This window comes from Mixophyes fleayi, chromosome 4 (genome assembly GCF_038048845.1).
Source record: "Mixophyes fleayi isolate aMixFle1 chromosome 4, aMixFle1.hap1, whole genome shotgun sequence".
Classification (NCBI taxonomy): Eukaryota; Metazoa; Chordata; class Amphibia; order Anura; family Limnodynastidae; genus Mixophyes; species Mixophyes fleayi.
The window spans coordinates 304075134-304091180 of NC_134405.1; the positions used below are offsets into that span (position 1 = coordinate 304075134).

Here is a 16047-nt window from a genome sequence, read left to right on the forward strand (position 1 = left end):
AGCTTGTGTAATTTTCATTGAGGTATAACAAAATTCCAATACTTTAAGTATAAAGCTGTAGTAATCATTTTTGACCAGTGGAGGGCAGACATGTCATCTAATTGAGATTTTGAGTTACAATAGTTGATCTGCTCATGTCAGCTCTCCATCCTCCTCCCCCTGGCTCAGTGAATTACCCTCCCATCTTTCCTCTCACACACAAAGAGAAGCTGATGCTCCGATGAGAGCCCCGTGGATGCTTTCAATGCAAGAAAATAAGGATTTTCCCTTTCAAAGGATTTTTATTTACACTGCACATATATCTGGATTGCTAGGAGGATGTTTATTTTCTAGAAAATCTAAAAGGATTTAAGATATGGACTTCCAGAGATATCCAAAGGCTTGGCGATGGCAAGTAGCAATTTCCATTATGCTTTGTAGCTGGGGCTGGGTCTCTGGGCAGCTTCGTTATTCTGTGTTTGAAGAGTCAGATCCAGGGACTGTTGTGGGGAATGTAGCTCAGGATCTGGGGTTAAACCTGGCAGATATTAATAAACGAAGACTGAGCTTTGGATCTGAAGGAAGCAGCAGATATTTTGCTATTAATCAGAGAAATGGAGCTCTGACTGTATATGAGAGGATTGATAGAGAGAGCCTGTGTGGATCCAGCTTGAGCTGTTTGCTGCATTTAGAGGTTGTGGCTGAGAACCCTCTGGAGCTCTTCAGTCTGGAGATTGAGATTTTGGATGTTAATGATAATTCACCTATTTTTTTAAGCACTAATCAGGTTATTAAGATCACAGAGTTAGTAACAACCCCTGGTGTACAGTTTCCCTTAGAAAATGCACAGGATTTAGATGCAGGGATTAATGGTGTTAGTCAGTATACATTGATACCAAATCCATATTTTTCATTGTCTGTCACAAATCGCAAAGATGGAACCCTCATTGCAGAGTTAGTACTGGAGAAAATTTTAGACAGAGAAGAAAAAGCAGAACACAAACTTATTCTCACTGCAATCGATGGGGGAGAGCAGCCCAGATCAGGATCCACTCAAATAACGGTTTCAGTTTTAGATATTAATGATAATCCACCAGTGTTTGATCACACTCTTTATAAGATCAATGTTCTGGAAAACATCCCTTTGAAAAGAGTGATTATAAAACTTAATGCTACCGATCTGGATGAGGGTATAAACAGTGAATTCATATATTCCTTTGATCATCGTACTTTAGAAACTGCTAGGGATATATTTGATTTAAATCCTCAGACAGGTGAAATATTTAACAAAGGAATTGTGGATTTTGAAGCGTCCAATGTTTATGAACTATTTGTCAAAGCAATAGACAAAGGATCACCTAGACTAGAGGGGCGCTGTGTTGTCCAAGTGGAAGTACAAGATGTGAATGATAACACCCCAGAAATAACTTTTACCTCTAAAAATAATCAAATTCCTGAAAATGCCACGATAGGAACTGTTGTTGGGTTTATCACAGTCAGAGATAAGGATTCTGGTAAAAATGGAGAAGTTAAACTAGAAGTATCTCCAGATTTACCCTTTAGATGTCAGCCCATGTCAAACCGTTACTCACTGGTTACTAGTGGACATCTGGACAGGGAACAGGTCTCACAATATACTATTACACTGATTGCTTCTGATCTGGGTTCTCCATCTTTAAGCAGTCAGACTACAATCACCATTAATATCTCTGATGTTAATGATAATCCTCCAGCGTTTCTACAGACTGGTTACAATGCCTTCATAGCAGAAAACAATGAGCCCGGCAGACTGCTATGTACAGTATCTGCTGTAGATCCAGATGAGGGAGCTAATGCAAACCTGATTTATTCCATAGCTGAGAGCCACATAGACGCTTCTCCTGTCTCTTCATTTGTCTACATTAACTCAGACACTGGGAATATTTATGCCCAACGTTCCTTTGATTATGAAAAATTCCAAGTTCTACAGATCACTGCAAGAGTGGAAGATTCTGGATCCCCAAAGTTATTTTCTAATGTTTCTGTTTTTATATTTATTCTGGATACAAATGACAATTATCCCACTATATTATATCCAGAGAGTTCAGGGGAAATCATTGCTCAAGAGAACATTCCAAAATCTGCTTCTGCTGGATATTTAGTCAGTAAAGTGTCTGCGGTGGATCTAGATTCTGGGCACAATGCCTGGCTCATCTATAGTCTTGTTCAGCCTGCCAGCCCTGCTTTGTTTCACATCTCTGAATTCACAGGAGAAGTCAGAACTCTACGAGGTTTACATGAGGCAGATAACACAGAGCATCCACTTGTGATTACAGTCAGTGACCACGGGGAACCTTCTCTGTCAACTACAGTCACAATGCTTGTAAATATCATGGATAAAAATATTATACAAGAAAACCCAAAGTCACATGACTTTCTTACAAACTCTAAATCAACACCCGACATGACCTTGTATCTTATTATTTCCCTTGTTGCCATCAGTTTAGTTTTTCTTGTTACATTTACTATCTTACTTGTGCGGTGCCTTAGGAAGAATTATTATAGCGGTTGTGGGTCTTGTTTTTCCAACAAATTACTTTCTACACCGTATATGGATCAGTATCAGCCGACACTTTACCTGAACACGGACGGGACCTTAAAATACATGGAAGTGAGGATGGCTCCACCAGAAGCACCAGGACCCTGTTTTCCGGCTTGTTTTCCCCCAATAGCAGATAATCCTAATTCTACATTGGCTAAACCCCAAAATGTTCCCCTACTAAATGATGTGATTAGGGAGCCTAATCCCACTTCTGACTCAGTCTGTTTTAATGAGCCAAATCAGGTGAGATATTAATATATTTTCATGTTTTATTTTTGCACTTATATATGTGTTTTAGATTTTTATATCCTTATATATATTGAAAATCATGAATTGCAGATTTTTGTGCACATTTGTGTGTGCTCATGGATAGATAGATAGATAGATAGATAGATAGATAACACAGAATAATGATATAAACATACTAATACAGAAAGGTTGAGGTGTTAAATCCATACATCCAACTTGCATATTTTATATATTTTAATACAAAGACTTTCAGTTATAGGGAGCGCTTGCTAGCTGTTTATAATGCAATCTCTACTGACTGGAAAAAACGTATCTCCGTATGTCACAAATATTGAGTATGTGTTTTCAATATGGTTTGTGTGCCATATATATGTAAGGTTTACTTTGTATAACTGTTTGCTACACAAATAATAGATACTGATTATACATTTGCTTTGAAGAGTCGCTTACACATTTTGGAACTCAATATTCACACAAGTTACAATGGTAATTAATGAGCATTATGTAGTATAATTTGTGCAGTACAGCAGCACGATGAAAAAATTTTGTAAAGCAAGTAGAAGAGGAATAGAGAAATGTACGTTATAATTATGTGTGCTCTATTTTTCAAGTAGCATATTATGGTCAGAATAATGTTAAATTACTATAAATGATCTTCCATTAAGGGTGGAAATACCATAGTTCAGAAACTGAAAATTGTCCTTGTGTACTTATTAGTAAACATACAGTATATCATATAATGTATAGAATTGTTCTGCCTTGATTCCTATTTCTTTGAGCCTTCCTTCATGCATACCCAATGCTGCGAGTGGTTACATTTTTATGTTTCTCATTTTGGGGCCCTTTCTGTACTTGGACCTTTTATGTCGTCCCTCGTTGCTGACTTTCAGGTCCTTATGTTGTCATTTAAAGATGGACATGCTCTAGCAAGTGATTTGTTGCTGCACTTTACACTGTTCTTTTCAGGGGAGGCTGATTTGTTGCTGCATTATGTACTGTTTATTTCAGGAGAGGCTGATGCTATTTCTCGTAGCAGATGCTCAAAACAAATATAGTTTTTTCTTTACATCTATAAGTGTCCATACGTTTATACTCTGTCATAGCAAATTAGACAATACACAGTATAATTCCAGACCAGTCCCATGCTGGGACGTGTAGATCCACAGCAGAAGAGCCACAGGCTGCCTATAGCTGGTCTAGACCAACTCTCAGCCCTTTAATCCTGGTATGTTGTATGTAGCTCATCTGAGGACATGTGAATATTTCCATAGATACATTATGATATTTTTTTGTCATCATATCAGTTATGAAGCTGACCTGCAGCACATCAGACCTTCAGATATCATTGTGATGGGACAAATGAACATGTACATAGAGATATGGGACTATACATGGATTTTCAAATCAAGTTAGTGCCTATTATGGACTGTCTTGTTCCTTCTCATGAGTAGTCCTGGGCGGGGGGTAAATGCTACTTGTTGCTAGAGGTTAGGTGCAAGAAGCACATACAGATGCACCGGATAAACAACAAATATATATTTTTTGTACCAAACAGGATGTTGGAATGATGAACTGGAAAGTCTGGAAACTGTGTATATTTGAAAGTGTGTCTGACATTACTGGATGTCACAGGAATTAATTATAACTGTAGTAAAATAGGTTAATATTTAGAATAAAATCTGGAAAGTTAAAACAGAAGAAACCAGGACCTATTATGACAAAAGGCAGTAATGTGTGATGACTTTTTATGGAGTTGGATGATGCACATAGAAGTGGGTACTCCCTATATAATAATATATTCCCGGTGTTCCAGAGTACGCTAGTACAGATGACTGTGGAGAGAATGTCATATTTGTCAACCTTTTCTAATTGGCCTCCGAGCAATGAGGTGGGGGCGGAGCTCGCTGAACCGCATCTCATAGCATTACATAGCGGGGGCAGGACTCAATGTCACAAATGTGTAATTAAGTTCCGCCCCCATAACTGAGAATGCCTACTCTTCTGGGAGTCCGGGTGGACTCCTCGGAACTCGGGAGACTCCCGGAAATTCCGGCAGAGAAGGGAAGTTTGGAGTTTGGGGCTAACTCTATTGTTGGAGTAATTGCACAAATGTTTGCACACCGCATCTCATAAGCTTTAAAATGAGTAACTGACCCTCATTGCTAGCCAGTACTATCCTACTGAAATCATTGCAAATAATGATATAGTTGTGGTTATTGTGCAAATAATATGGATAGATGCAAACATGATTTTATATTGGGAGCGGCTAAAATTAACAGCATATTTAAATAAAAAATATAATGTCTTAAGCAAATTAAACAGATCATTCTTTCTAATGTTAATGCCAGATAATATATATATATTTTATATTTAATTTGAAGTTTTTAGCACCCAGAAACCATGTTAACTACATTTGTTTGTTTTGTTATAAAGCAGTTATTTCCAATAATTAATTTAAAGACAAATACAACATTTGCTCTCACATTGTGCTCCATCAACGCTGTACACTGGGGAAACATAACATACAATGACATGAACCAAAAGGTAAAGATGGCCCAAATGAGCTTACAGTCTAAGAGGTGTGGGGAACACCTGATACATAGGAAGTGGAATAACAATTGTAGCAGCTGGGCGAGAAATTGTATTGTTATACATACGATAATAAAACAGTCCTTGGTGGATGGCATTTCTGTGCTACTAACGGTGGTGCGTCATGGGTGATACAAGGAGAGACAGCGGAAGGTGGAGACACGAGAACCAGTCACTGTAAAACAAGGAGAGACAGCGGAAGGTGGAGACACAAGAACCAGTCACTGTAAAACAATAAAATAAGCAGCTGCTGTCATATATAATTGTCCTTTATCAGTAATAAGAACTGAACCTCCATCCTCTTCTGGTTGTAGAGAAGACGTTGCTTCCTATGCATGTGATTAGCTGCCAGCGTGGTGTAGCTGTGAGTAGCTCGGTGTCTTACTTTAGTCTCATGCTCGCTGCTGGATAAAGACCTAGGACTTCTGTACCCCATGTGCAGCGGCAGCTGCTCTCACCATAAAGGCCGGGGAGATCACCAAAGGGGGAACTGAGATGGCAACACCAATGACAACTGACAGAAATTGCAGCTGACTTCACTGGGCCCAGCAGCTGAACTGAGATGATATTAGATCTTATTATCATCCCGATCCCTGATGCAATGACACTCCTCGGCAACACTTTGTAATTTCACATTGTCCTGACAAACTGATTTTATATTTGTGAGAAGATGATTATGTGGGAGGCCGGGCACAGAGGTGACCTAAACTGCAGCCATCTCCAACTGCCGTCCATTATATATAAAGCACACACATATGGTGCAATAATTGGATTGGCATGTTCTGAATATTGATGCTCTCATGCTTCCCTTATAAATTCATAATTAGGCTTTTCACATTTTGCACATTATGCCAACAGTCAGACTATGATTACTGCCCTTTATTTATATACTTACATAATTTAACATCATTCTCACTTGTTGTCACTTCATAATTGACTTAAAGAAAAAAGTCAGCATAACAGCTTGGAAGTGCCGTTTTCTTAGCAATTTATGTTGTTTTTTATACTGCACGAATGGAATTTATGCTGTTAATACAATATTGTTACCAGATTTAATTTCCATAGATAATTTAAATTCTTGTTTAAAGGGGTTCTTAAGATATTGACATTTTTTTCAACTTCCATGTGATGAAATTATTTTTTCCAATGCAAAAAGTTTAGGAGAATATGTAGTTTTTATTTAATACGAATTAACAAAACCCAAAGGTTTTGTGGCATAAAAGTTCTTGATGTTTTAAATATAAAGCTGAACTTTACACTATTGACCAGAAGAGGGCAGACTTGTCATCCAGTCAAGTTTTTGAGCTACACTAGAGAATGTTCTTGTATCAGCGCTGCACTCTCCTCCCCCTGGCTCAGTGAATCTCCCTCCCATCTTTCCTCTCACACACAAAGAGAAGCTGCTGCTCCGATGAGAGCCCTGTGGATGTTTTCAATGCAAGAAAATAAGGAGTTTCCCTTTCAAAGGATCTTTACTTACACTGCACATATATCTGGATTACTAAGAGGATGTTTATTTTCTACAGACTATAACAGAAGGATTTAAGATATGGACTTCCAGAGCTTTCCAAAGGCTTGGAAATGGCAAGCAGCATTTTTCCTTATGCTTTGTAGCTGGGGCTGGGTCTCTGGGCAGCTTCGTTATTCTATTGCTGAGGAGTCAGATCCAGGGACTGTTGTGGGGAATGTAGCTCAGGATCTGGGGTTAAACCTGGCAGATATTAATAAACGGAGACTGAATCTGGGATCTGAAGGAAGCAGCAGATATTTTGCTATTGACCAGAGAAATGGAGCTCTGACTGTATATGAGAGGATTGATAGAGAGAGCCTGTGTGGATCCAGCTTGAGCTGTTTGCTGCATTTAGAGGTTGTGGCTGAGAACCCTCTGGAGCTGTTCAGTCTGGAGATTGAGATTTTGGATATAAATGATAATTCACCATTTTTTTCAAGCACTAATCAAGTTATAAAGATATTAGAGCTAGTAACAAATCCTGGTGTACAGTTTCCTTTAGAAAATGCACAAGATCTTGATGTAGGTGTTAATGGTGTTAGTAAGTATAAATTGAACCCAAATCCATATTTTTCATTATCTGTAACTAAAGATGATGGAATCCTCATTGCAGAATTAGTACTGGAAAAAATTCTGGATAGAGAAGAGAAAGCAGAACACAAGCTTATTCTCACTGCCATCGATGGCGGAGAACAGCCAAGATCAGGGTCCACTCAGATAACGGTTATTGTGTTGGATATAAATGACAATGCACCAGTGTTCGATCATTCACGTTATAAGATAAATATAGTGGAAAACCTACCTTTAAATACAGTTATTATTAAACTTAATGCTACAGATTCAGACGAGGGTATAAATAGTGAGTTTACATATTCCATTGATCACCGTACTTCACAATCAGCAAAGGAAATATTTGACATAAAGCCGCTCACAGGTGAAGTGTATATTATAGGAGATGTGGATTACGAAGTATCAAATGTTTATGAATTATTTTTCAAAGCAACAGACAAAGGAACACCAAAACGTGAGGGTCGCTGCCGCATCCAGATTGAAATAGAAGATGTAAATGACAACACTCCAGAAATAATTTTTACCTCTAAAAATAATGAAGTGCCTGAGAATGCCCCAATAGGAACTGTTCTGGGGTTTATTACAGTCCGAGACAAAGACTCTGCTAAGAACGGTGAAACAAAGATAGAAGTATCTCCAGATTTACCCTTTAGATGTCAGCCCATGTCAAACCGTTACTCACTGGTCACTAGTGGACATCTGGACAGGGAACAGGTCTCACAATATACTATTACACTGATTGCTTCTGATCTGGGTTCTCCATCTTTAAGCAGCCAGACTACAATCACCATTAATATCTCTGATGTTAATGATAATCCTCCAGCGTTTCTACAGACTGTTTACAATGCCTTCATAGCAGAAAACAATGAGCCCGGCAGACTGCTCTGTACAGTATCTGCTGTAGATCCAGATGAGGGAGCTAATGCAAACCTGATTTATTCCATAGCTGAGAGCCACATAGACTCTTCTCCGGTCTCTTCATTTGTCTACATTAACTCAGACACTGGGAATATTTATGCCCAACGTTCTTTTGATTATGAAAAATTCCAAGTTCTACAGATCACTGCAAGAGTGGAAGATTCTGGATCTCCAAAGTTATTTTCCAATGTTTCTGTCTTTATATTTATTCTGGATACAAATGACAATTATCCCACTATATTATATCCAGAGAGTTCAGGGGAAATCATTGCTCAAGAGAACATTCCAAAATCTGCTTCTGCTGGATATTTAGTCAGTAAAGTGTCTGCGGTGGATCTAGATTCTGGGCACAATGCCTGGCTCATCTATAGTCTTGTTCAGCCTGCCAGCCCTGCTTTGTTTCACATCTCTGAATTCACAGGAGAAGTCAGAACTCTACGAGGTTTACATGAGGCAGATAACACAGAGCATCCACTTGTGATTACAGTCAGTGACCACGGGGAACCTTCTCTGTCAACTACAGTCACATTGCTTGTAAATATCATGGATAATATTATAAAAGAAAACCCAAAGTCACATGACTTTCTTACAAACTCTAAATCAACACCAGACATGACCTTGTATCTTATTATTTCCCTTGTTGCCATCAGTTTAGTTTTTCTTGTTACTTTTACTATCTTACTTGTGAGGTGCCTTAGGAAGAATTATTATAGCGGTTGTGGGTCTTGTTTTTCAAGCAAATCACTTTCTACACCGTATATGGATCAGTATCAGCCGACACTTTACCTGAACACGGACGGGACCTTAAAATACATGGAAGTGAGGATGGCTGCACCAGAAGCACCAGGACCCTGTTATCCGGCTTGTTTTCCCCCAATAGCAGATATTCCTCATTCTACACTTACTAAACCCCAAAATGTTCCCCTACTTAATGATGTGATTAGGGAGCCTAATCCCACTTCTGACTCAATCTGTTTTAATGAGCAAAATCAGGTGAGATATTAATACATTTTCATATTTCATTTTTGCACTTATATATATGTTTTAGATTTTCATATCCTTATATATATTGAAAATCATGATTTGCTGATTTTTGGGCATATTTATGTGTGCTCATGGATAGATAGATAGATAGATAGATAGATAGATAACAGGCCAGAATATTGATATTAACCTCCTGTCAAACTAGTACTGAAAGGTTGAGCTGTCAAACTCATACATCCAACTTGCATATTTTTATATATTTTAATACAATGACAATCAGTTATAGAGAAAGTTTGCTAACTGCTTATAACGCAATCTCTAGTGACTTGAAAAACGTATCACTGTATGTAACAAATATTGAGTATGTGTTTTCAATATGATTTGTGTGTCATATATATGTAATGTTTACTTTGTATAACTGTTTGCTACACAAATAATAGGCACTGATAATACATTTGCTCTGAAGAATTCTTAACACATTGTTGCGACTCAATATTCAAACAATTTATGCTCAAAGCTACGATGGTAATTAATGAACATTATGTAGTGTAATTTGTGCAGTTCAGCAGCACGATGAAGGATTTTTGTAAAGCAAGTAGAAGAGGAATAGAGAAATGTAAGTTATAATTATGTGTGCTCTATTTTTCAAGTAGCATATTATGGTCAGAATAATGTTAAATTACTATAAATGATCTTCCATTAAGGGTGGAAATACCATAGTTCAGAAACTGAAAATTGTCCTTGTGTACTTATTAGTAAACATACAGTAAATCACATATTGCATAGAATTGTTCTGTCTTGATTCTTATTTCTTTGAGCCTTCCCTCATGCATACCCAATGCTACAAGTGGTTACATTTTTATGTTCCCCATTTTGGGGCCCTTTCTGTACTGGGACCACTTATGCTGTCCCTCATTGCTGACTTTCAGGTCCTTATGTTCTTATTTAAAAATGGACATGCTCTGGCAAGTGATCTTTTGCTACACTTTACACTGTTGTTTTTAGGGGAGGCTGATTTGTTGCTGCATTATGTACTGTTTATTTCAGGAGAGGCTGATGCTATTTCTCGTAACAGATGCTCAAAACAAATATAGTGTTTTCTATACATCTATAAGTGTCCATACGTTTATACTTTTTTGTCACAGCAAATTAGACAATACGCAGTATAATTCCAGACCAGTCCCATGCTGTGATGTGTAGATCCACAGCAGAAGAGCCACAGGCTGCCTATACCTGGTCTAGACCTACTCTCAGCCCTTTAATCCTGGTATGTTGTATTTAGCTCACCCGAGGACATGTGAAGACTTACATAGATACATTATGATATTTTTTGTCATCATCATATCAGTTATGAAGCTGAACTGCAGCACATCAGACCTTCAGATATCATTGTGATGGGACAAATGAACATGTACATAGAGATATGGGACTATACATGGATTTTCAAATCAAGTTAGTGCCCATTATGGACTGTTTTGCTCCTTCTCATGAGTAGTCCTGGGCGGGGGGTAAATGCTACTTGTTGCTAGAGGTTAGGTGCAAGAAGCACATACAGATACACCGGATAAACAACAAATATATATTTTTTGTACCAACAGGATGTTGGAATGATGAACTGGAAAGTCTGGAAACTGTGTATATTTGAAAGTGTGTCTGACATTACTGGATGTCACAGGAATTAATTATAACTGTAGTAAAATAGGTTAATATTTAGAATAAAAGCTTGAGAGTTAAAACTGAGAAGAAGCCAGGACCTATTGTGACAATAGGCAGTAATGTGTGATGACTTTTTATGGATTTGGATGATGCGCATAGAATTGGACACTCTCTAAACCATAACATATTTCCGGTGTTCCACAGTACGCTAGGACAGATGACTGTGGAGAGAATATCATACTTGTCAACCTTTTAAAGTTGGCCTCCGAGCAAAGAGTTTGGGACGGAGCTCGCTGAAACACATCTCATGGCATTATATAGTGGGGGCAGGACTTAACGGCACAATCACGTCATTAAGTTTCGCCCCCACAATGGAAGATTCCTACTCTTCTGGGAGTCCGGGAGAATTCCCCGAAATTCGGGAGACTCCCGGAAATTCCGGGAGAGAAGGCAAGTATGGAGTATATGCATTTATTAGCGAGCTAACTCTAATGTTGGAGTAATTGCACAAATGTTTGTACATCGCATCTCATAAGCTTTAAAATGAGTAATTGACCCCTCATTGCTAGCCAGTACTATCCTGCTGAAATCATTGGAAATAATGATATAGTTGTGGTTATTGTGTAAATAATATGGATAGATGCAAACATGATTTTATATTGGGAGCGGCTAAAATTAACCCCATGTTTAAATAAAAAATATAATGTCTTAAGCAAATTAAACAGATCATTCTTTCTAATGTTAATGCCAGATAATATATATATATATTTTATATTTAATTTGAAGTTTTTAGCACCCAGAAACCATGTTAACTACATTTGTTTGTTTTGTTATAAAGCAGTTATTTCTATTAATTAATTTAAAGACAAATACAACATTTGCTCTCACATTGTGCTCCATCAACGCTGTACACTGGGGAAACATAACATACAATGACATGAACCAAAAGCTAAAGATGGCCCCAATGAGCTTACAGTCTAAGAGGTGTGGGGAACACCTGATACATAGGAAGTGGAATAACAATTGTAGCAGCTGGACGGGAAATTGTATTGTTATATATACGATAATAAAACAGTCCTTGGTGGATGGCATTTCTGTGCTACTAACGGTGGTGCGTCATGGGTGATACAAGGAGAGACAGCGGAAGGTGGAGACACAAGAACCAGTCACTGTAATACCTTAAAATAGGCAGCTGCTGTCATATATAATTGTCCTTTACCAACTATAAGAACTGAACCTCCATCATCTTCTGGTTGTAGAGGAGACGTTGCTTCCTATGCTTGTGATTAGCTGCCAGCGTGGTGTAGCTGTGTGTAGCTCGGTGTCTTACTTTAGTCTCATGCTCGCTGCTGGATAAAGAGATAGGACTTCTGTACCCCATGTGCAGCGGCAGCTGCTCTCACCATAAAGGCCGTGGAGATCACCAAAGGGGGAACTGAGATGGCAACAGAAATGACAACTGACAGAAATTGCAGTTGACTTCACTGGGCCCAGCAGCTGAACTGAGATGATATTAGATCTTATTATCATCCCGATCCCTGATGCAATGACACTCCTCGGCAACACTTTGTAATTTCACATTGTCCTGACAAACTGATTTTATATTTGTGAGAAGATGATTATGTGGGAGGCCGGGCACAGAGCTGACCTAAACTGCAGCCATCTCCAACTGCCGTCCATTATATATAAAGCACACACATATGGTGCAATAATTCAATTGACATGTTCTGAATATTTATACTCTCATGCTTCTCTTTCTAAAGTCATAATTAGGGTTTTCACATTATGTCAATAGTCAGACTATGATTACTGCCCTTTATTTATATACTTACATAATTTAACATCATTCTCCTTTGTTGTCAGTTCATAATTGACTTAAAGAAAAAAGTCAGCATAATAGCTTGGAAGTGCCAATTTCTTAGCAATTTATGTAGTTAATACAATATTGTTACCAGATTTAATTTCCATAGATAATTTAAATTCTTTTTAAAAGGGGTTCTTAAGATATTGACATTTTCTTCAACTTCCATGTGATGAAATTATTTTTTCCAATGCAAAAACTTTAAGAGAATATGTAGTTTTTATATAATACAAATTAACAAAACCTAAAGGTTTTGTGGCATAGAAGTTCTTGATGTTTTAAATATAAAGCTGAACTTTACACTATTGACCAGAAGAGGGCAGACTTGTCATCCAGTCAAGTTTTTGAGCTACACTAGAGAATGTTCTTGTATCAGCGCTGCACTCTCCTCCCCCTGGCTCAGTGAATCTCCCTCCCATCTTTCCTCTCACACACAAAGAGAAGCTGCTGCTCCGATGAGAGCCCTGTGGATGTTTTCAATGCAAGAAAATAAGGAGTTTCCCTTTCAAAGGATCTTTACTTACACTGCACATATATCTGGATTACTAAGAGGATGTTTATTTTCTACAGACTATAACAGAAGGATTTAAGATATGGACTTCCAGAGATTTCAAAAGGCTTGGAGATGGCAAGTAGCATTTTTCCTTATGCTTTGTAGCTGGGGCTGGGTCTCTGGGCAGCTTCGTTATTCTATTGCTGAGGAGTCAGATCCAGGGACTGTTGTGGGGAATGTAGCTCAGGATCTGGGGTTAAACCTGGCAGATATTAATAAACGGAGACTGGATCTGGGATCTGAAGGAAGCAGCAGATATTTTGCTATTAATCAGAGAAATGGAGCTCTGACTGTATATGAGAGGATTGATAGAGAGAGCCTGTGTGGATCCAGCTTGAGCTGTTTGCTGCATTTAGAGGTTGTGGCTGAGAACCCTCTGGAGCTGTTCAGTCTGGAGATTGAGATCTTGGATATTAATGATAACTCACCATTTTTTTCAAGCACTAATCAAGTTATAAAAATAACAGAGCTAGTAACAAATCCTGGTATACAATTCCCTTTAGAAAATGCACAAGATCTTGATGTAGGTGTTAATGGTGTTAGTAAGTATAGATTGAACCCAAATCCATATTTTTCATTATCTGTAACTAAAGATGATGGAATCCTCATTGCAGAATTAGTACTGGAAAAAATTCTGGATAGAGAAGAGAAAGCAGAACACAAGCTTATTCTCACTGCCATCGATGGGGGAGAACAGCCAAGATCAGGGTCCACTCAGATAACAGTTATTGTGTTGGATGTAAATGACAATGCACCAGTGTTCGATCATTCACGTTATAAGATAAATATAGTGGAAAACCTACCTTTAAATACAGTTAATATTAAACTTAATGCTACAGATTCAGACGAGGGTATAAATAGTGAGTTTACATATTCCATTGATCACCGTACTTCACAATCAGCAAAGGAAATATTTGACATAAAGCCGCTCACAGGTGAAGTGTATATTATAGGAGATGTGGATTACGAAGTATCAAATATTTATGAATTATTTATCAAAGCAACAGACAAAGGAACACCAAAACATGAGGGTCGCTGCCGCATCCAGATTGAAATAGAAGATGTAAATGACAACACTCCAGAAATAATTTTTACCTCTAAAAATAATGAAGTTTCTGAGAATGCCCCAATAGGAACTGTTTTGGGGTTTATTACAGTCCGAGACAAAGACTCTGGTAAGAACGGTGAAACAAAGATAGAAGTATCTCCAGATTTACCCTTTAGATGTCAGCCCATGTCAGACCGTTATTCACTGGTCACTAGTGGACATCTGGACAGGGAACAGGTCTCACAATATACTATTACACTGATGGCCTCTGATCTGGGTTCTCCGTCTTTAAGCAGCCAGACTACAATCACCATTAATATCTCTGATGTTAATGATAATCCTCCAGCGTTTCTACAGACTGTTTACAATGCCTTCATAGCAGAAAACAATGAGCCCGGCAGACTGCTATGTACAGTATCTGCTGTAGATCCAGATGAGGGAGCTAATGCAAACCTGATTTATTCCATAGCTGAGAGCCACATAGACGCTTCTCCTGTCTCTTCATTTGTCTACATTAACTCAGACACTGGGAATATTTATGCCCAACGTTCTTTTGATTATGAAAAATTCCAAGTTCTACAGATCACTGCAAGAGTGGAAGATTCTGGATCCCCAAAGTTATTTTCCAATGTTTCTATATTTATATTTATTCTGGATACAAATGACAATTATCCCACTATATTATATCCGGAGAGTTCAGGGGAAATCATTGCTCAAGAGAACATTCCAAAATCTGCTTCTGCTGGATATTTAGTCAGTAAAGTGTCTGCGGTGGATCTAGATTCTGGGCACAATGCCTGGCTCATCTATAGTCTTGTTCAGCCTGCCAGCCCTGCTTTGTTTTACATCTCTGAATTCACAGGAGAAGTCAGAACTCTACGAGGTTTACATGAGGCAGATAACACAGAGCATCCACTTGTGATTACAGTCAGTGACCACGGGGAACCTTCTCTGTCAACTACAGTCACAATGCTTGTAAATATCATGGATAATATTGTACAAGAAAACCCAAAGTCACATGACTTTCTAACAAACTCTAAATCAACACCAGACATGACCTTGTATCTTATTATTTCCCTTGTTGCCATCAGTTTAGTTTTTCTTGTCACATTTACTATCCTAATTGTGCGGTGCCTTAGGAAGAATTATTATAGTGGTTGTGGGTCTTGTTTTTCCAACAAATCACTTTCTACACCCTACATGGATCAGTATCAGCCAACACTTTACCTGAACACGGACGGGACCTTAAAATACATGGAAGTGAGGATGGCTCCACCTGAAGCACCAGGAACATATTTTCCGGCCTGTTTTCCCCCAACAACAGATATTGCAGACTTAACCCTCGCTAAACCCCAAAATGTTCCCCAATTGACTGGAATGGTCAGTGAGCCTAAATCTACTTCTGACTCAAACTGGTTTAATGAGCCAAATCAGGTGAGACATCAGTATCATTTTATTAATGTATTACTTACAGTGAGCCTGGAATGTTGATTTGCTTCTTGCTGTTTTGAATTACTTACAATGTAAAGCATTTATTTCACATTTATAT

General features: G+C 38.2%; 1 protein-coding gene across 36 annotated transcripts in view; it reads left to right on the plus strand.

Annotated features, from left to right (window-relative positions):
• Window positions 1-16047, plus strand: part of LOC142152884 (protocadherin gamma-A4-like) — a 445481-nt gene that overhangs the window by 341596 nt on the left and 87838 nt on the right. For 2 of the 36 annotated variants that reach the window (XM_075209970.1, XM_075209979.1), the window contains exon 1: window positions 6657-9389. The exons of 31 other annotated variants lie outside the window; for them this stretch is intronic. In XM_075209970.1, the coding sequence (XP_075066071.1) occupies window positions 6948-9389 (2442 nt within the window). In that variant the 5' untranslated portion in view covers window positions 6657-6947. Of the gene's footprint in view, window positions 1-127; window positions 2804-6656; window positions 9390-13220; window positions 15933-16047 lie in introns of those variants that run through there. 3 more of the 36 variants (XM_075209969.1, XM_075209980.1, XM_075209957.1) reach the window with 2 other exon arrangements.